Source organism: Egretta garzetta, unplaced genomic scaffold, assembly GCF_000687185.1.
Source record: "Egretta garzetta isolate BGI_Z169 unplaced genomic scaffold, ASM68718v1 scaffold251, whole genome shotgun sequence".
Lineage (NCBI taxonomy): Eukaryota > Metazoa > Chordata > Aves > Pelecaniformes > Ardeidae > Egretta > Egretta garzetta.
This window is the reverse complement of record NW_009258952.1, coordinates 7,792,345-7,814,653: the sequence shown is the minus strand read 5'-3', so window position 1 is coordinate 7,814,653 and position 22,309 is coordinate 7,792,345. Positions and strand designations below refer to the sequence as shown.

Genomic DNA, 22,309 nt, shown 5'->3' with positions numbered 1-22,309 from the left:
AGGAACGCAGTAAACATTGCTCTAGATGATAAAGTCAGTTTGAATAATACGGTGTTTTGGGAATGCAAATACATCCAAGATTTAAAGATGGAAGAGCTGATAGATCCGAGCTATCAAACATTTTTTAAAGATAGTATTCATAAAATAGTCTATTTTCCAAAAACCGTGAAAAATATGTTGTTTGCACCTTGTAATTTTGAGGACATATGGTTTATCCTTGAGTTTCCAAATGTTTACAGTGTGTTCTGATTTTTCTGTACGTGTGTGCCCATGGAGCAATGTCTCCAAGCTTAGTTTTGAGTCTCCTACTTTTGCTAGTAATAGTTGCAAGGCCCTAGAAACACACAAAATTCATTTGGACACATTGCTAAACTGAAAATAGTTTATTTTATTTTGAATTGAAGTGGCTTTATAGTGGCAAGCTTTACCTCGGTACGTTTGTGCAGTCGCGTGAAGCCAGTCTGAAGTTAACGGTTCACTGTGAGTTTAGTGCTGTCACCTCCAAGATAGTTCACTATGTAACTGGGGACTGCGGTAGCACTCTTTTTGGCTAGAAATGTGTTGTTTCTTTTTTTTTTTACTGTGATTAGTTACAATCTCTTCACTTGATACAGTAGATGATAAAATTGATTGCTTACACACTGGTATATTTTCTGAACTTAGAAGTATAAGCATCACATTCAAATTGTCAGTCTTTGCTTAGAATACATAAGAATTTTTCACTTTTTTTCCTTTATCTTTCAGTATAATAGATCCTTTTCACTTATGTCGTAGAGTGTGCACTCATGCCTATTTTAAGATTAACTCGAGCAGAAAGATGTAAGACATAAGATGTCTAGCTATTTCTAAGAGACATTTGGCCACTTTTCCTGGCTATTTAGCTGTATCAAAGGTATGCTGAATCAACAGTGCTGTGGTATTAGTCGTCCTGGTGTTGTTCTCTGAGGCCAGGAGTTGTGAGATCTCTTCACACCAAATGAATTGCCCGTGTAGTTTTAACTGTAACTGTTTTGTCTTGTGTTTTCTAAGCAACATGCTCTTTTGAGCAATACGATAGGAGTGAAGAATGTTGGAATGTTAATTTCGTTCCTCGTGCTAGTTAGAAAATGTACTGCAAACACTCCTTTCCTTATACCATCTCTCAGAATAGGTTTGGTACCATTCCAATACAGTGATTCAGAAACAGTTCTAGAGTTTATGAATATTATTGTAAACAGAGGTAAGGAATGCAGATGTTACAATCGGTGAGCTTTTGGGAAGGCTTCTCACAGTGCCGCCTCCTACACGTGATAATTTTGCTCTTGGTGGGTGTGCAGCACTGGGTAGGTGATGAGACCAGCTTTTAAATTCTTTAGTATGACAAGTTGCTTCACCTGTTCAGAAGAGTTTTTTCATTATTCTTAAGTAACCTATAGACTAAATAAAATTTATCAGTGCCTGGAAACTTACCCCCTTTTAGATCTCTTTTATCCTTTATCAGTATGCAAAACTAATGAGATTAAAGATTTAGGACAAATCAGATGGGGGAATTTATTTTTGGAATTGATTGTCCTGTATTACCACTAGGAGTTGTAAATAGGTTGTCCTAGTTCTGCCTCCTTTGTAACAATAGTGTAGTTTTGTATTATGAATAAAAAAATAGCATTAATGTAAGAGAAAAAGTGTAAAGGAATACATTTTACGGCATACATCAAGCCGATGTTAAGTTAGCATGCAATTACTTGAATTTATCTGACGGAATTTTGACATTTTTTTCCTTCATCTTACTTCTAGTAAGCATTTATCTCAGTCTCTCTGGATACATTATTTTATGTTAACCTATGTAGTATCTTTTTCTGCTAGTCTTTGCGAGGTGAGTGGGTTTGGGGTTTTTTTAATTCTTCGATCCTCTTCTTGAAAGTGTTTTCTAATATACTTTTGTCATTAGCCTATTGTTTATATCATACACTCTGTAGGCTTTAGAAAGATACTGAATTAGCCTCAATAAAACAATCTGGGTTTAGATGCTGGATGTGATGGGATGGCTTAGGAAACTGCATAAGCAATCCTATTGCTTAAGTCGTGTGGGTAGTATTAGAGGGATTTGAGGGTCATAATTTTCTTCTTGGTTTCATGCTTCCTTGAAGCGTGGAATACAACATACAGATTTTTTTTCTCTGTAGGCTTGGTTTTGCAAAACTCCTCCAGCGGAGTTGGTGAAAATGCTGAATGGAGATTAGGATGAGTAGGCTTGTATGCAGTCATTCTTTTTGGTTTTGTCATTCTTTCCATGGTTACCTGTTATGCAGCTTTGCAGTATTTTTAGTTCTGATAAGACTAGCCTAACAAAGAATATTCAAAGTCTAAGTGTGTGCCTTAACTTCTGTACAGTTCCATTGTCATGAATTTGATTCACTTTAATGTTTTTATGAGGCTATCTAGGAGCAGCAATATACAATAAATTGCACAAATAATGCTAAAATTTCTGCTCCGAAGGGCTTTCAATTAAATAGGCAAAGATGCACAACTAATGGAAGAAAGGTAATCGTCTGTTCCTCAGTACCTGGTTTGTTACAGATGAGTGGCTTGTCTGATTGCAAGCCAATGCTACCTGATATCCACAATCTTACAATCATTGCAGAATTGTAGCTGCTATTGCCTCTGCTATTTTAATGGTACAGGAGGTAATGGCTCCAACTCCAGAAACACTATGCATGTGTTTCATGGGGTTTCTTTCGTTGTTCTTTTGCTGTGTTGTTTTTTTGTGAATTTTGTTTGTTTTGAATAAGCTTGATGACTTTTAAGGCTTCTTGTGATAGCAAGTTACGCAGAGAATTGATTGTGTGATTTGGTCCTTATCTTAGAGTATATGTGTATTTTGCACTTTTTCTACATTTTTGTCTAACGTTTCCTTTATCCTGTTTATTTTTTTACTGTTGTCTAATTTTGATTTTATAATTCACTAACAATAAGCTTGTGCTAGTGTGTAGTGAAGGGCCACTGGTAGACTTGCAGTTAAAAAAAACAACCCCAAAATACTTTAACCAAGTTAGAAAAAAAGAATAGATTCTTATAATCTGGAATCTTTGAATTTTCTCTCTCGTGAAAGATCAAGTAATCTCCTCCATGGATGGGTTTCCTGAGGCAGGTGTTTTGTTGATCCAGCAAACATCTTAAAGCTTGTAGTTCTGAGGGAGAAACTTGAATATTACTTAACTACTGTCTTAAGCAACAGTAATTAAGCTTTACATTTTTGAGGTTCTGATGTAGAGGCAATGTTCTGTGTCTTTTTTTCTAACCTTAGAAATGATGGCAGATGATTTAGACAAATTTATTGAAGATCAGAAGGCCAAGTTGGCACAAGATAAGGCAGAACTTGAAAATGATCCACCTTACATGGAAATGAGGGTGAGTATTAAATAATTTTCCTGAATTTAAACATTTCTATTGCTAGGGTCTTGACTTAAGCTTGCTTTTACTGTGCTCTTAAAGCTGTACTTGTTGTTAAAGTATTTATTGAAGATTTATCTATTCAAGGTAATTTCTAACTTAATTACTTAGTATCTGTATTTATGTAGATTTTTAAAAACCTGTTTGCCATGAGGCATACCCAGTAACTTTTGTATCTTTCAAGTAGGAAAGCTCTTGCAAATGGTTATCATTGTTCCTTCCTCCCTCCCTAGGGAAGCTGACTGGCAGGGATCTGCTCTCTGCCCACTCAAGAGCATGGGTGTTGGGATGGGGATGGAAGGTATAAATATCCTCAAAGTTTCTGTTATGGAAACTAGGAAATATAAAAGGCAGATTACTTAATCCAGTCAATTAAACAAAATCTGTTCTTATCACAATTTTCCTATTAGAAATTTTAGTACCTAATTCTAAAGCTATAAAGATTTCATGATTTGCAGACCACTGTTAAGTTGTTTAATAGTGCCAGTACCTGGCAAAAAACTGTATCGAAATAATTCAAGCTAGCTAAGTGTTATGGTAACTAAATAAAGTCCTCAGTAAAAAAAGGAGTTTTGATTTGTCAGTTGCTTGCCTTACAAAGCCCCAAACAGCTTGAGCTTTTAACAGCAATTATAATATTGAGTTTTCACTCTTTTTTTTTTTTTTTTTGTTTCATCAGAAGATTAGGAGAATTAATCTTTCCCCTTCCATGGGTAATATAAGTATTTTCACCTAGTTACAATAATTCTCTCCAGAAAGTTTTGTTAATTCTTAGCAAGCTGTGAGTTGGGCTTCCTTTATTTTTGCCTTCTCTGCTCAGAGCAAGTTTCAAGAGAAGGAGAATGTTTCCAGCCCATAGTTTGATAAAGTCCTAGGCTGTATGGTGAAAGTTATGGGGAACAGGCATGTTAAACTTGCCCTGTAATTCTTTCATAGTTTCAAGTAGGGTGCAGTAAGTCAAATCAGCCACCATAAAATAACAGGGGGTATGTGTAAACTATGAAGCAATTGTGGATTATGTGTGGTTTATGACATAAATGACAATATATATTGTCAACATATTTCATGACATGAAATATATTGAATATATTGAAATAATATTCAACTAATAATTCCTGTGTTGTAGAGAACTGCTTTTTTGGTAGTATTGGTGAAATGTATAACTTGCTTAATGTGTTAATCCAGCATCGCTTTCAATCTCTCTATTCCCCAGTGCTAAAAATTATGTTGATAATGTTGTTCTTATATGTGATATTTCTTTTACCTTGTGATGCAGCAAAGTGTTTTGTTTTGTTTTCAGAATAAGGAATCAGAGAAGCTTTCTGAGACTAGCAAAATGTTAATGTCCATGGCTAAAGAAAATATACCTCCAAATAGTCAACAGAACTATCCTTCAGGTATAGTATTTTTTTTTATATGTCTTCTAGATTTAAGTAGCATTTAATTATCTTTGAGAATTTTTGAAAGGGAATTACTGCTTTGGATTTTTAATTGATGGTCATTATAATTCAAGTGCATACTGGTTTTTCAGTCTCCCAAATGTTTCAGGATTGTGTGGAATTTTTTGTTAGTTATGCTTTTTTTTTGAATAAGGAAAATATGCCAAGCACTTTCTTTTTCTTCTTGTGAAGCTAGCTCGATTAAAAAAACCAAACCAAACAAACAAAAAACCCAAAAATTTGCTTTCTAGTCCTTGATAGATGATCTGTCCTTTCCTTCCTGCAGAAGGATACGTTCCCCGTACTTGGTGCTAGGGAAGTAAGGATGCCTTTTCTTTCAGCTTCTTAAGAGTCCTAGTCCAACTTGACTAAAATATACACAGTTAAACTAATTTTTCTTTTAAATACTAAGTGTCTTTTAAACATTTAGACGTAGAGTAGTAAAGTGATTGTATTGCTTTTGTAATTTGTTATAATGTAGTCATTTATTACACAAGGAAAGAACAAGCACTTAGTTTTGGTTGAAATCTTAACCAAGGGAAATGGTTAGATTTGTTTTCCTGTGACTATTGGTTTAATCACCGTTTTTTCTTTAAAAATAGGTGTTGTCCTACTTCTTTTCTCTGTGTTCTTTGTGATTTCTGTTTGAAAATGTGTGATAGTGTTCCTTTCTCCATTTTACTGTCTCTGTAACGTGCCGCCTTTCCTTACTTGTCCTACCATCTCCTTTCTATAGGCACTACTGTTTTTCCTTAGTTACACTTGTGTAGCTCAGGTTTGTCTTGACAGCTTTAGAGCTTTTCTGTGTCCTACTTGTCTGTAGGTAACTCTTTTCTTTCATATAGAGACACTTTGGTTTTGTACCTCATTCATTTTCATACTGTGCTTACTGTAATTTTGCTGTAGTTCTGCAGCTTCCAGTGGGAGTAAAAGCTGTCCTAAGATGCGTCAATGGATATTTGCTGTTGTTTATGTAACACCAATTTAATATATCTTTTAAATAAATACTTCTGCTACACTTAATGTTATGTCCCCTCTATAATTTTTAACAGAATTTGTGACCAGAAAAGTGCATGTCTTAAATTAAAAAACGGAGCCTGAGCTTGTGAATCTGGGGGCCTGAACTGATCTTAGCTGCATAAATAAAAACATGGTTTTTAGAAGGATGTTGTGTAAGTAGAACTTCCAGCCATCAGCAAGGCAAGCTGCTCTAAAACCTTTACAGGAAAACTTCACTAAAAAATACCTGAAATGATAATTGAATATTCCTTGCTGTCAGAAGTCATAATGGATAAACTTGGCTAGAGGCCAGCACTTGAATAAGTACCTACCTCACATTTTTGGCAGTTCTATTATGATCGGCAGGTTAGTCCTGGTGTTGATAATTCTTTGCTTAACTGTGGAAACATACGATACAGAAAATAGAACACAGCAGGTAGTATCCCTATGGCTGTGACAGACCACTACATAACAGTTAAGCTATTTTAATATTAAAACAATTTTATCTTTTTCTTGAGAGCTATAATAGCACATCATGTTGTGTTTATTATTATAAATGGGACTTAACTGTTGACACCTTGCCATTGTTTAACTCCAGCCAGCAGCTAAGCACCACACAGCTGCTTGCTCACTCACTGCCCCTGCCCTTCCCCCATGGGATGGGGGAGAGAATCAGGGCAGGGGAAGGGAGGAGAGGGGAGGAAAGTAAACCCCATGGATTGAGATAAAGACAGTTTCATAGAACAGCAGAGGAAGAGAAAATAATAATAATGATAAAAGAATATGCAAAACAAGTGATGCATAGCGCAGTTGCTCACCGCCTGCTGACCAATGCCCAGTGAGTTCCTGAGCAGCAATCACTGCCCCCCTGATCAACTTCCCCTAGTTTATATACTGAGCATGAACTCATATGGTGTAGAATACCCCTTTGGCCAGTTTGGGTCAGCTATCCTGGCTGTACCCCCTCCCAGCTTCTTGTGCACCTGGGAGGTGCACAAGTCCTTGACTAGTGTAAGCACTACTTAACAACAACCAAAGCATCAGTGTGTTGTCAACATTATTCTCATACTAAATCCAAACCAGAGCACTGTAGGAAGAAAATTAACTCTATCCCAGTCAAAACCAGGACACACCTGAGTATAGAAACACACATAATGAAATATTACACATGAGGGGTATTCAGGTGGTCTTAAATGAAAAGGAACAAGTAGGTATTGCTGTGTTGTGGTTTAACCCCAGCTGGCAACTCAGCCCCACACAGCCACTTGCTCACTTCCCCCCCCCACCTGGATGCAGGGAGGGAATTGGAATGGTAAAAGTGAGGAAACTTGTGGTTTGAGATAAAAAGAGTTTAATAATGGAAATATAATAATAATAAAATTGTAATGAAAAGGAAAATAACAGAGAGAGAAATAAAGCCCAAGAACGACAAGTGATGCAAATGAAAACAATTGCTCACCACCAACTGACCGATGCCCAGCCAGTCCCTGAGCAGTGCACCCCCCACCAACCTCCCCTCTAGTTTTGTTGCTGGGCATGATGTCATGTGGTAGGGGACATCGCTTTGGTCAGTCGGGGTCAGCTGTCCTGGCTGTGTCCCCTCCCAACTTCTTGTGCACCCCCAGGCTACTTGCTGGTGGGGTGGGGTGAGATGCAGAAAAGGCCTTGACCCTGTGTAAGCCCTGCTCAGTCGTAACTAAAACATCCCTGGGATATCAAATCTGTTTTCAGCACAAATCCAAAGCATAGCCCCATACTAGCTACTATGAAGTAAATTAACTCTATCACAGCCAAAACCAGCACGTTCTGTAATAATAATTTGGGTGCTGTGAAGTTACTGTATGAATCTTCACTCTGATGTGTTAGTTGCTTCTGATTTTTTTTCTTGGTTTCCCTATAGTTCATCCAATAATAATGGCATGTGAAAATAAAAGGCAAGAGCAGGTAGCTGAAACAAACCATTTCCTCTTCTGTATTCTGTCCCTCTTTACACTTACCCCTTTTTGAGGGTTGAAATGGTACATTATTTTTTAACAGAACTCATACCTTATGTGCAAAATTAGGAGAAAAGTAACTTGCAGATTGGAGAAGAAGCTCTATGCAGAATTTGGTTAGTAGTTGAACTCTGCAAGCTGTTTCAAAATAGCTTATGACATTTAATCAGGTATTAGTTCCTTTGGTTCTACAGAACAGCAGGCTGACTCCTGGTTTGGCTCATGAGGATATGTTCTGACTTAGCTGAAACTATCTCAAGCCAAGCCAGCTAAGTGTGTTTTTACTAAGTATCTTTCAACCTTTTATCTGTTTCAGTAGCAGAGTGATTCTCAAGTTAGCAATTTTCAGCATTTATATAATGTAATTTTTACTGTACAGACACCAGTTAACGCCCTACACATTTACAATACTGGTGTCAAACAAAGTACCATGCAATAAATTGGGACTGATGTAAGAGTAAATTGTGAATATCCCTCTTTTTCCTCTTACTCCTTGCTACTCATTTTACATCTAAACAAATAACTTGTTGCTTTCTAGTTGCAAAATATGTTTTCTGTTGTGTGAAAGGCACAGCTTAAAATATTGGAGTAATTTAGAAACTAACATGTCAAAGGAGATTTCCTTTGAAACATACATTGACAACAATACTTAGGTTATTTTGTACTATTTGTCAAACTATATAAATAAATTCAGTTTATGCTGCATTTTTCTTCTAGAGGGGAGAAAAAGCACAAGGGCTAGAGGAAAACTAACATCCAAAACCCAATCAATTTTTCCATGCTTTCCACCCAACTGCTGTTACAAAGAAGGTGGTTTTTATTTCAGCTGTTTTGTAATGACTAATTGCATAGTTCTTTTTTTTTTGTTTTTATTGTTGATGTCTAATAAAAATCCAGAAGTAGCTTTTGCAGGATGTGCTTTGTATTAACACAAAATAGTAGAATAATAACATTTAATGACATTAAACTTTCAGGTGACTATGGCTTGAGTTTACCTCTTGGAGAAGAATATGAACGAAAAAAACATAAACTTAAAGAGGAACTTCGACAAGATTATAGGCGGTATCTTTCTCAGGTAAAGCTTCTTGTCTGGTTGCCTGAGTTTGGTGAGTCTTTTAAAATCACTCTCATTGTAATTGAAGGAAAATTAATAAAATCAGTGGAAGATCTTTGTAAGAAGGCATTCATTATGAGTGATGGCCCATTTCAAAGACTCAAGTAAAATAGTTTCAAAATGTCACTGCTAGGAAGGGTTATATATTTTAGGCTTCTACAGATCTCATTGCCACGACACTACATATGACTTAGTACATTTTATTCTGAATACTTTATTTGTCTCTACTTCTTTCTTAGTTTCTTCTTAAGAATTTTATCATCTGTTACTTCCTTATGTTCTTATGTATTCTATGGTCTGTAATTCAGGTAAGAGTATTCCTGTAATTAGTGTGACTCCATTTGACAGCTTCTTTTCAATTTTAGAAATAAAATAACCTTGATACTCTGCTTTGCATGATTTATTAAATGTCACAGGAAATTTAAAATTGAAATGGTATGTATGAAATGTCATAACCTTGGGAATGTTCTGTATCCCTTCTTAGTCAAACAGAAAAAAATCAGGAACCAAATAATTTCTGTTGTCTGAAAATGCTAATCATCAGTGTCTTCAGTTCTTGAAATGAAAGAATGGATTGGCTTATAGAAAAGAATTCTTTTTTGTTAAAAGACTCTTTTTGAATAGTATCTTTTCCCCGACTTTTAGGGTATTTCACAAGCGAAAAGAAAGGTAGGGTGCCTGCAATATAATTTTTTTTCTTCAATTAGTCGCTTTTTGCTTTGTTTGAAAGTTTTGTGCTCTTTGAATTTTAAAAAAATCATTACTTTGTGTTTTGTGTGTTTGTGCATGCTGTAGTGATTAGTTGTGATTAGCAGCATTGCTTGCTTTGTGCAGAAAGATTGCTTATATTTATTTTTTCCATTAATAAGATTTAGAAACACTTGTTGATTTCTTTTCCTTTGCAGTTGCTGTTGCTGCTGTCTAATGCTGACTCTACAAAAAGTTTTTCTTTTAGTAGACGTTTGCTTCAAGGCTTATCAGTTACGCAGATGTTATGAGTTCAGATTTTTTTTTCTTGATATACACACTTTATAAAGTTGGAATAAAATTGTAACTCTGAAATATGTCATCAGAACCAGAGTCAGGGCTTTTTTCTTCCCTATCACTGTGAAATCTCATCAGTGGTGCATAGGAAAGCAGCAGAGCCAGTTATTCAGCACCTAGTGGCCAGAATGCAAGAATACAAGTATTGTTAGGAAAAAATAATACCAGAGGCTCATTTTTGCAAGGTTTGTTCTATTACAGTAATTTTTAATTATTTATATCATTATACTGTCATATATATAATTTTCAAGTTTAACACTGTCCATCCAGATTGTTCAAATTAAGCAACTTCAGTAAAGGACTGGGAGCTGACGTGATAGAAACACAATCTTCTGTTTTTTTATGGAGCTTTGATTAACGTGCATATGATACAAATTAACTACATAAGCATGCACTAGAATTCCTGAATAACAGTAGCAACAGCAGAATTAACTGGCTTCTTAACCTCTAACTAACGTGATGCTTACATAATTGTTGCTTCTTGTTTAATCTTCAGATACTTCAGATAATTTTCAAAGTTAGAATATTGTGTTGAAACCTGATGTTTCATAATTCTCACCAAAGTACTCAAACAGTATAATTTTTACATTAATTTCTAGTGTTTTATTCTCAATTGAACTTCAGTTTTACATTTAGGTTTACAGGGGTTGGTTTTTTTTAAACGTAGTACACGTTAGCTATATTAAGGCCTGAAGAAGAGACAGGATAACAATCTCATTTCTTTTCCACGTAAAGAGAGAGTGCAGCTTTTAGCATCTCTCATAGTGATATTTTGGTTAATAACATGTTTAGTCTTGCTTATGTAGAAAATGCAGTTTCCATATCCGCTTCTGATTTTTTTCAAATAACTTTTTAAGATCAGAGGTAGTACCTACAGATGTGTTCAAAGTGTGAGAAGAATTACTTAATAATGAGGATTACAATTTACTTTTTCTAGCAAAAATAACTTGTTCTCCATATTAATTTGGTTGTCTCAGTGCTTGAATTTTTCCATGGTTATTAAAACCCTTAAATCTTTTAATGTGTAATTGTGAAATGTGATTCATGACGATGTGGTTTTGTACTGGAACAGTACCTGTTGACATGCCTCTAAGCCTTTAAGCTGAGTTACAACATAGATAATGGAAGAAAATAATGCTAGTGAAATAGTGTATCTAACCCATTTCCCTCATCAGCCCATGCCAAACAAATACATGATCTTTTTCTTAAAGATAATTGGGTTTATATAACATAGGTGATTGACTGAGAATGGCCTGGGGATGCTTTTAGTAAATGAATGATGAATGAAGAAACCACTAGACCTGGAAACTAAGGATCTGTTCCAGCATTGGTGTTTGATTTGAAAGGCTGATGCTTTGATTTGCTCTGCAGCCCAGTTTCCAAGCTGCGGCCCAGGGAGCTATATGGAGCAGCTACATAGTGTTTTCAGTGGAAAGTTCTGTTCTGAAAGTGGCTGATGGTCTGTAAGGAATTACAAGATTTGGTGATGGGTCATTATCCTGAAAAGTCTGGGAACTGCTGGTGTAGAAAACAGGTAGTGTTGAGATGCAGAGTGGTGACTGTGCTAGTGTTAGCGTGGATTCTGTCTGTTAACATAAGAGGTAAACATACATGTTCTGCAGTTAGAAAAAGCAATTTTTCATCTCAAGTAGGGTAGTGTCTTGGAAAATTCCTCTTATGCTTGTACAGATGCTTGTGCTTATGCTACTTGCTTACAGGAGAATTGAGTAATGGTGGGGGTTTTTTGAATAAAAATGCATTTTTTTAATATATAGAGACTAACTTATGTAATCCTTGAAATATTAAGGGAAGAACAGGGAAGAAGTGCCAAACATTTCAAACTCAAGCTTAAAGCTTGACAAAGCCCTTTACTTTCCACATTCCTTGACTTCACTTCTTTCGTGTGTTCCAAGAACATCCTACATTTTCAAAATGTGAAGGTTGTCTTCAGTCTTTATTTCATTAAATTGATCAGTTTTATTTCAGAAAATATGGTTCCTAGCAACTGTTTAGCAAGTAAGATTTGGTATTTTAAAGTATATTGAATTATTTCTGGTTTTTTTTCATGTAGAAAAATTATCTTACTACTGGTGAAGTAGATCCATATACTCAGGGATTATCTCTTCCTATTGATGAGCGAAGATCTGCCAAGGTAAATATCTGGAGGAAATTAAGTGGTGTATAACTTGAAAATGAACCTGAATGTTTAAACTGTTGTGGAAAAATGATTTCTACTTAAGTTTGTTGGTTGGGGTTTTTTTACACTGTTTACAAATGAACATTTTTGGAGGTGGTTGTTAGAATAACTTTCAGAAAAGTAAAGTTTTTAAATTTTGTTGTTGTTTTTAGATTTTTTTAATCCTAGCTTACCTGTACTTTTAATTTTCAGATAATTAGATAAGTAATTCTATACTGATACTAGTTTGAGGTTTGCTACTTCCAATTCACACCTGCAGGTCACTTTGGTGTGTTCAAAAGCTCTAGTGGTTGTGCTTGGGTTTTGGTCAGCAATAAATATTGATCTAATAAAGAACATTATTTTTCTTATATATATACTTTTCTAATTTATTACTCTTCTTACTGCAGCCTGGGGATAATTCTAAAAATATTTGCTTGTAGTTGTTTCTGTAGTGATATTCTTACCAGTTCCTGTCAGAACTAAAGAAAGCTTGTTTTCTGCTGTGCACAATTTGTTTTGATGTGTTTGTGTACGCTTAACCTGCTTGCTTCCTCATGTGATTTTTTTTTTTTTTAACAGATAAATCTAGGAATCTAAATAAAAGCTGATCTGGTATTTCACATATTGTCTGCTGTTAATATAGGAATCTTCCCAATTTCCAATCTTTGAGAGTACAGATACTAATGTGTTTTGTGAAAGGAGTACACATTATCTCTCTGCATTTAGGCCCTTTGATCTTCCTTAGGTTTCTTATCAGTTTACGGTCTTGCTTTCATATGTTGGAGAAAGATACCAGCCGTAGCAGTGCCTCTGCTATTGGAGGTTCACTGAGATTAGAATATCAAGATGCAACATGCATATGTGGATTTTCTTAACTTCTGATCTCTTCCTCTGATGCATAGTATGATTCTGTGAAAGCCTAAATCAGTCTTACAGGGGTCACCCCTCCTCCTGCCCTCATATTCCCAGTTCCTTTCTTGTGTTTGCTTATAAATTGATCCAGGAAGTTGAATCAGCAGAAACGTAATTTAGCAAATTTTTCTGCTGACTCAGCCAACACCACTGGTTGGTTGTTAGGGTCAGTCAAACCCCAGCGAGTTGCAAGGCAGAAAGAGAAACTGTGTTGCTGGAGGAGGACTGGGCTGTTGCACTTGTAGGAGGTTTTTTTTTGTTTTGGTTCTCTCACCTGAGTTGCCTTGGAGTTGCATAGTTGCTCTATGTTTGGGGCTACGCTGTCACTGTAATGTGGCGCAAGGCTTCTGCTGTGGAATGTGTTGGTCTTGCCCTTGCTGTGCTTCCTTACGCCTTCTGCCTCTCTTGTGCTGGCAATAATGTTTGGCTGTATGAGGAGAACTCAAATAAGTGAAAATTGCTGTTATGAAAAAGCCCCAAATTCCAAATTATACTTGTGTTAAAAAAAAGAGAGGCAGCAAGAATGAAGTGCCCAGGAAGGGGAAAGGGCTGCTTCTCAGTGGCAGCCTGCATTTGTGATGAGTTTGTTAGCTTCAAGTTCTCATGAACTTTGTGTTAACCTTTGTGAGTATGTGTGCTGAAACAGTGAAACATAAAGTATCTTTGATTAATTCTGTGGAAATTAAAGACATATCTGAACTGGCAACATGTCTGATCATTGATGGTTTTATATCATAGGAGCTCAACATTTGTTGAGATTTTCTGTACAAATGCATTATATCCCTTTTACCCATTTATTTATTGCTATTGCAGAACCCAAAAGCTGCCAGAAGATGTCACACTGTGCCCTGCTAAACAGTTAGCCTTTGGGCAGCGAATTCTAAAAGGTTAACATTTGCATTTTGGTTTCCTCTGTTAGGTAAAATGTGCAGTCACACAGCATATTGAGTTTGCTGCAGAGTGTTGTGCCACCTGTTAAAGACAATGCTACTTTCTCAGCTTTGGAAAATATCCCTTAGGCAGCTTTCACAGCTGTCTGCAGGTTTTATATCATCACTGTCAGAAAACCTATACACAAAAATTTTGGAAAAAAAACCCCAGTTTTGGGGAGCATTGGTCTCATTTGCAAAACTATTACTAAATTGGAATTTCCATGGTGATAGAGGTATAAATTATTTTTGTTTGAAATTTGTTCATGGTAAATTTATATATAACATTCAGATTTTTTAATACCTTTTGCTTTTTTTTTTTTTGAAAATACTGCAGTGGAGAAGAACATGATTTGTAATATTGTAATATAATTATCTTTTTTTCATTTATATGATGGTTGGAATGAGGTAGGATAAGAGATGCCCCATGCTCTAAACATAAGGTACTAATATCAGGAAGCAATGCAAATTAGAGTTTGCTTTACCTGGAGACTTTTGTATTTCATATTATATTAGGCTATTGACGTACAATTCCTGCACATCTTTAGACCTGAGCAAGCTGGTTATAAATGTTGTCACCTTGCAAGAGCAGCTAGAACAAAGTGGATAGATCATGTTTTTCTTCATTTTCCTTGCATTCTTTGCACTTTTGACTCTTTTTGCAGTCAGCTTAACTGCTTGTTTGAATTTGACAGTTCAAGTTATAACCCAAGTTATAATTGACACATCTTGTCTATACATATATTTGTTGTCCTGTTTTAATTATGAGTGGGGCAGGTCACCTTAACACATACAAAAAAAATTGTATGTTTAAAAATCATTTGTAAATGCATTTAGGCTGGAAATCAGAAGATGATTTCAAATTGTCAAAGGAGTGAGGCTTTGCAACAATTTTGGAATAGATTTAGCAGAAGGAAACCTAACTGGTTTTAAGATGGAACCTGATACACAATAGTGTTACTGGGGACTAGACTTCATGCCCAAGAAGCTGACTTCTACTTACAGATTTCAGATTAAGAGAAAGTACTCTGTTCAAGAATGAACAAAAACCTCAAAGCAATTCAAGTCCTATTTGTACATCACAGAGAAGGGGGAGGGCAAACACACAGCTCGCATGTATTCATTTAATACTGCAGTTCTGTGAAGTTAAAAGCTACTCAAAAATGCAAAATTATGATGCCCTTTTCAATGCCTGTTTTAGGAGAAACTACGGCTTGAAAGAAACAAGGAGTACAATCAATATCTCAGGGATAAAGAAGAATGGAATGAAAGGCTAAGGAAATTAGGGAAGAAAAACACAGAGGTAATACAGTTTTACTGAAGCTGATACAAAGAACATCATAAATGATCTTGACAATTGTTTTATCAAGAAGACATATAAAGTAAGACAAAATAAGCAAAGAATGTTGTTCAGTTAGGCCACAGTTTTATTAATGTATTTAGCAAGTCCTGGTTATGAGTCATACAGTACAGTTCTTGATTTCTACTTCAGTCGTGTCTGTCTGGTAGGACTGTGTGCCTAAGGTCCCTGGATTGTTCTTGGTGATGAAAGTGGTGGCCAAAGAAGCTGTCTCTTTGGACAAAATGTTGAGCTCCACACAGTATTCCTTAGCTTTTATTTGTAGCTGCTTTTTCCTCAGTCTGTGTCCGGTTCATGAGAAAGCAAGGCAAGTGCAAGCAGCTGTCCAGTATATGGTGCTGTGCATTTGTGAGTCAAAAAAAAATGTCTTTACTCCTGAAAGTGAGCCAGACACATGCATAATTGTACAGAGCTGAGGCCTTTGATTTGTATGGCAGTAGGCAGCTAAGCACCATGCAACTACTTGCTCACTCCCCACCCACCCCCAGTGGGATGGAGGGGAGAATCAGAAGGGTTAAAGTGAGAGTCAAATGAATGGGTCTCATGATTAACATATGTGACCTCAAAAGTTTGATCCAGCAGTTTAGATAATTACGGGATAAACTTCAGTTGCAAGGAACCTCTGGAAGTCATGTAGTACAATCCCCTGCTCAGAACCGGGTTAACTTCACAGTTAGATCAGGTTGGTCAGGCCTTATCTGGTTGAGTTTTGAAAGGATGGAGAATCCACAGTTCCTCTGGGCAGCCTGTTCCAGTGCTTTAGCCTCTTGTTCTAAACTTCTTTCTCTCTGTATCCCGTCAGAATTTCCTTCACTGCAACTTGTGACTGTTGTCTGTTTGAAAACCATGATTCTGGCATTTCTGTAACCACCTATTAGGTAGAGACTGCAATTACTAGTTCCTCCTGCCCGCATACTTACCATCCTTCACCTTCTTTTTCCAGGCTGAACAAACCCAGCTCTGTCAGCTTCTCCTTTATAAGCTCAAGTGCCTTAACCATCTCAGTCGTTATCCTCTGCACTTCCTCCAGTTTGTCAGTATTCATGGCGGGGAGGGGGAGGTGGAAACTGGGCACACTACAACAGAACCTGAATACTGTATAAATTCTGAGCAGAGGAGGAGGATCACTTCCCTTGACCTGCTGACAACACTCTTGCTAATGCAGTCCAGGGTGTGGCTGGCATCATCACTGCAAGTGTGCTCTGCTGACTCACGTTCAACTAGTTGCCTACCACTAGCCCTGGCCTTTTTCTGCAAAACTGCTTTCTAGACAGTTCGTTCCCAGCCTGTACCGGTGCATGGCATCATTCTGTCTCAAATGCAGAATTTAGTATTTGCATTTGTAGATCTTCATGAGCTTTTTGTCAGCATGTTTCTCCAGTTTGTTAAGACCCTTCTGAGTGGCAGTCATCCCCTCTAGTATATTGAACCCTCTTCCCAGTTTGGTGTCATTTGCATCTTTATTTTTCATTACATATTGTAAAGTATGAGTTACTGTTATCTTTATTCCACAGATGAAAGATTAGTGTGCAGAAATACTACAGGATTTGTCCAAGACCATGTTGTCTGCTAGAACTGTGGTCCAGTGTGTCATAGGGTTGTTTTTTGACCACTAAACTATCCTTTCTCATAGTGGCATCTCCTGGGGAGCAAAGAAATAGATTAAGAAATGGCCAGGTTAAAAGGTTGTGCGCATAGGTAAGAAGTATTACAGACTTGCCTGAATCTGGATAGAATAAAGATACATAGTCTCTTGATGAGGTATAAAGTTCAAAGTGTTCTATGATTCTTTGCGCCTCTGAATCTGAAGGTCAGATTGGAGTTCGTAAAAGGCCCGTCCAGGGTTAATAGCCATTCTTCTGAAAAATATTAGGTAAGAGAAAGAGTGCTTTTTTTACCTCAAGGGAAAAAAAAAAATCCCTAGCTTTTAAGCCCTCCTTGAAGTATTTTCTTGCTCACCTCCTGCCTTTTCTCCAGTACCTGTTTAAGGATTGAAGAAATAACAAAACCAAGTTTTTGCTCAATGTGATTTGTTTATATTCAGATCTTGTAATATTTTTTTTTCTATTAAGCAGAATGAGATGGACAGGAATAAAAAATCTGTTGCTGTTATGAGGCTCCAGCCAGAGCTACATACGGAAGTACAGCCCTGTAACACAGGTGCAGAACCTCCCAAGAAGGATGCCTTTACTTCTACAGAAGGTTATGAAGAGCTGCTAAACAAGAGATGGTTGGAGGAAGACCGATATCATAGGTTAGACGATGAGGTTGAATTAAGAAGTCGACTATTAAGTAAAAGACTTGATGAGGATTTGGATGTTCCCAATCGAAGACATCATGGATTTGCTAGCCAATCTGTTATTCCTATTAGGAAGCATCACAGACTTGATGAGGATCGTGATTTTGGTAGAAGATACTACAGAATAGACTATGATCCTGAGATAAGTGAAGAAATGGACCCTAGATTTAGATGCGAAAGCGCTTATGACAGAAAAACTCCCCGGGTTTTTTATGCTGAAAGGTATTCTTAATCCTGTTTTCTCCTTATTTCTGTAGTGCTTGTTGCCAGCCATGGTTTTCTTTCATGGAAAATTAGACAAGATTCACATGTGAAAGCGTGATTTTTGTACTTACTTTAAAAAGGAACTTTGCAATAACTTTTAGAAAAAATATTTAAAAATTGGACAGTATCTAAAGACTATACATCATACGTTAGGGAATATTTAATATACTATGGCAAACCAAGGATACTAGAGAAATCACCCCAGAAAAAGAAGCCCATGATTCGTTTTTATGTTTATTTTTATATTTATTAAGTGTAGTTTGCCAGAAAACATGTTTATTATTTGAGAGCAAACCCCTACACTGGGAACCCAAATTTTCTTAGTCTGTAATAGGTATAGCAAGTCAATTTTCAATTCAGATTCAAAAATTGGTTTGAACTTCAATTTTTGGTACATGCTGCTACATGTTAGAAATGTAAAAATACATTTTTAAAAAACCTCTTTTTTACTGCATGCCTTTCTAAATGGCAGACCACAAACATATGCATAGTTGAACCAAATCCTGATGGTGTTAATAGGTGCTAATCTCAGTAATAACCACACAATTTGAATAAACATTTAAGAAAACCCAAAACAAACAAAAGCGGGTGTATTAGATAAATCGTTCAGGAGGAAAACTGATACTATGTACTGTTCATTATTAAATAGCTTTACTGTGTTAACTGATAAATCAGTTTGGTTACTTTGACAAAAATTATTAATCTTTCTCTTCTAGCTCACTCATTTAAAAGAAAAGAAAAAAAAGCATGACCTTCCCAATCATTCAGGGTTTGGCAGTTCGGCCACCTTTGGTTATTCCATTGCAAGAACCGTTTGCTTTCAAAAACAGAAGGGTTGTGGTGTGAAATAGTACCAAACTTGGAACAGATTTGTTTTATACAGCTAAATTCAAATGAAATAAAGCAGTAAAGTTTCTTGTAAATAAATTTTAAAAAGGTGCTTGAAGAGTGTTTATTTGCTCACTTTACAGATTTTGGGAACATGAGTATTGAAGATGCTTTTTTTTTTTTTTTTTTTCCTTTGTGTTAAGCCTGTTGCCAGAATTATTTAACTGCAGTTGCTTCAGTGAAGGAAACACCACTGTCTTTCCCTTGTTAGGCAAAATAACCACTTTTTTTTTTTTCTAGAATTAACACTTCTAGTAAAAACCGAAGGCAAATTGTACCACTCTTAACAGCGTTAAATATTACGATCATGTTTCATTGATAATTGCTGGTGGACTGGTTAAAGGATCTTTTGAGTCCTTGTTTACAGGGATAATTTTCTGGATAGCATTGCAAATTAATAACTGGGAAAAGCAAACCCTAAAATGCTCTTCTACTGCAAAAGCATTTTCTAAATTGAATGAAGTCATGCTTCTTTTTCAGTTTCAAATGCCAATACAGTTAAAATAACTTCTCTACAAAAATAGCTTTTGATATTCTTTCTCAGCCTTTTAAAAATCGTAAAGGAATTAAGTAACTATGGAGAAAATGAAATGTCTGGAAGCATTTGGGAGATGCAGACTAAATGAATGGGTTATTTCAGAGTTTCAGATTGTACGTTCAGATAGATGTGCTTCTAAAAGCATGTATTTATTCATACAATGTTTCTGAAAAAGACTAGTGAATGGAAACAGTGGTTCAACAGACAGCAGGAACAAGATTGCCTGTTTTTTCTGAATGAGATTGAGAGAAAAGAATGCAAAATATGAAAATTGTTCCATCATTGTAGTATCATATCGGCAGAAATGAGAAAAGGAGGAGTTAGGGTAGGGTCTTCTTGTCCTACAACTTTTCAGAAAGAAAAATATTAGAAGCTTGACTTGGTATCTAACAAAGATAACAAAAATACCCATATTTTTGATTCTAACAGCAACATTAATCCTCTATGTTAATGAACACCCAGAAGGGTGAATGTCCTCATTTTACTTGGTAGCTGTTTGCCACTGTCTGATGCAATTGGACACAGAGTCTAATATTTAAATAAAAATGACCATTTGATAAAGTTTGAGGGTTTACTTTGTTTCTCAAAGAATATATACAGATTTCTATATGTAAAATATCAGCAAGGGTGGTATTTGAACCAACAGTAGACAGAGTATTATGTTGAATAGAAGTATACTATGTCTTAGTTATTCCAGAAAACACCGACAGTGCTTATATAAATGTCTGTGACAATGTATCACTAGGCAATCCATTGCTTCTTTGGAGAGGCCTCTGAAACAGTGTTAGTTCCAGTTTTCTTTTAAAAGAAAATACAGAAGATAGTCTTATCTTTGCTATTGGCAAACTTGGTGCAGCTACTTAAAAGAAGTTGCTGGACCATCACCTGAATTGCCTGAACTTAAATTTGTACATAAAATTAAGGTTTGGTTTTTTTGGTGTGTGTTTTCTACTTTGCTGAATTTTTGTTGAAAATTACTACTTTTTTTTTTTTTTTTTAAATTAAATGTCCTTTGTAATCTGGTGCTTTTTCTTCTCCTTCACAAGGAGCTCCACTTAGCCTTTTATGAACTGTATTCAGTCTCTCTTTGAGAAGGAGAAACACATCTATTAGTTACTGACAGCTCTGCTTCTTAAGAGTTAGCATTTTTTTCCCTATGTTTCAGGCAAAGTCAACTTTTCCAGAACACATTTGATTCATGACAGAAACTAAATTCGTAAGGAGAAATGTTTTTATTTGCTGTACTGAAGTTTTTATGTTTTTAAATGGGCTTTATTAGTTTGGAGATGCTGGTGTTTGTAATGGGGCTTTTCAGAAAGGTTTCTGTTTTTCAGAGGCACAAGGACTGTGGCATATTTCAGCAAATAGAAATAGTGACAGGAAAGTGAGAAGAAGTGCAAAATATTTTAGTTCTTAGGAGGGGAATGTTTTAGTCCATCCCCAGCAGCCAGGTCTGTCCTATAAACAGGATACAACAGCTTCTAGATTGAATTGGGCAAATGTGTCTGGTCCTGCCGTGCTAAGCTTGCTGCTTTTTACAAAAAAGGTTTCCTTTTGAATCCCAAGGTTTGTTTCTTTGCTTCCTCCTGCATCCTTTCATCACGCTATGGACTAGGCTCTCTATTTCCTGACTGTGTTTCAGTCGGACGTGACCAGCCTCATAAGTAGCAGATTGATCATTATCAGAAAGATGTTTTTGATCATGAAAGAGGATCATGTTATGCCAAGAGGATGGATGTGATTCTTTCATGTTGTTCATGTGGGTTGTTAAGATGCCAAATCAATGTTTAATAATCTGCTTGCATCCTTTCGCCTTTGATTATCGGCTTTTATTTAAATTACAGAGATAGGCAGAGCGGTGGATCTTTTTACATAAGAGAATAAATTGGGATTTTTTTCTATGTTTACCCAGTATTTTTTGTTGTTGTTTGCTTAATGGGAAGTCCATGGCTCTGTCCAGTTCTGGAAAATATATAACTTTGTTGGCATCTATTGGGTACTTTATTTTTCACTGAATACCTATCCTTGCCTTATTTTATCAAGATAACTTGAAGTCCTCATTAAAGAGTAGTTAATTTGCAAGGAAAGAAAAGCCTGTAAATTCAGCCACCCTAGATCTTCTGAGGAAAAGCTGCCTCGTGTCCATACAATTTTTGGCATCTTTGGAATTATTTGAAGTTTCAATTATATTGCTTCATATGTAGATGATTGAAATTTTAGCTCCTGATTTTTTTGTATTCATCACATTACCTGTATTTTATCTTGATCAAAAGTCACCTCTCTCTCTTAAATGGTGTCTGGTGCATAGTGAAGGGTAGGTTGTCATTAAAGAAGCTTTTCATATCTGAATTAACTGTTTCACCAGACTTGCCCAGTAGCTGTGTGCTGAAATCTGTTGTAGACTTTGTTGGCTCCTGGGGATTAAGAGCAGCAAGATCTATTTCAATTAATGCAGTGTGAATGCTGAATGCTCTTCAGCTCTCAAAACTCTTAACTGGGCTCAATAGATAAAGGTTGCATGAAAGCAGGCTTGGGAATTCAGCCTCCAGACAGAGCTGCCTTGACAGTGCTAACAAAGTGAATTATTTCTAGAAATTTTGTGTGTGGTATTTTCAGAACTGTTCTGCCTTCCAACGTTCAGTCAGGCTGAGGATCCATTTGCAGTAGAACTGCTGGACCTTCCCTTTACAGATTGGATGTTTTTAGGCAAGCATATCTGAATATTTTCTATTTCTTTAAGGCCCTATCTGGATGGAATAGTAAGAGATCTACCTGCAGATTATGAAGATGAATTAAAGGAGAGAGCACGTGTGCAGCAGATCTCAAGAACTGGAAATTCTAGGTGTGGTGTATGATGTATTTTTCTGATAGTTGCACTACAAAATCACAGTGAAGGGAAAATTATTTATTTAAAATCCGTA

The 22,309-nt window shown here is 36.2% G+C and overlaps 1 protein-coding gene across 13 annotated transcripts in view; it reads left to right on the top strand.

Annotated features, from left to right (window-relative positions):
- Positions 1-22,309, top strand: part of CSPP1 (centrosome and spindle pole associated protein 1) — a 63,587-nt gene that overhangs the window by 686 nt on the left and 40,592 nt on the right. For 3 of the 13 annotated variants that reach the window (XM_035890069.1, XM_035890067.1, XM_035890059.1), the window contains exons 2-9: positions 3,284-3,387; positions 4,730-4,826; positions 8,836-8,936; positions 9,621-9,644; positions 12,091-12,171; positions 15,241-15,342; positions 17,472-17,920; positions 22,129-22,230. In XM_035890069.1, coding sequence (XP_035745962.1) covers positions 3,286-3,387; positions 4,730-4,826; positions 8,836-8,936; positions 9,621-9,644; positions 12,091-12,171; positions 15,241-15,342; positions 17,472-17,920; positions 22,129-22,230 — 1,058 coding nt within the window. In that variant the 5' untranslated portion in view covers positions 3,284-3,285. Of the gene's footprint in view, positions 1-3,283; positions 3,388-4,729; positions 4,827-8,597; positions 8,672-8,835; positions 8,937-9,620; positions 9,645-9,715; positions 10,205-12,090; positions 12,172-15,240; positions 15,343-17,471; positions 17,921-22,128; positions 22,231-22,309 lie in introns of those variants that run through there. The other 10 variants (XM_035890073.1, XM_035890063.1, XM_035890068.1 and 7 more) reach the window with 9 other exon arrangements.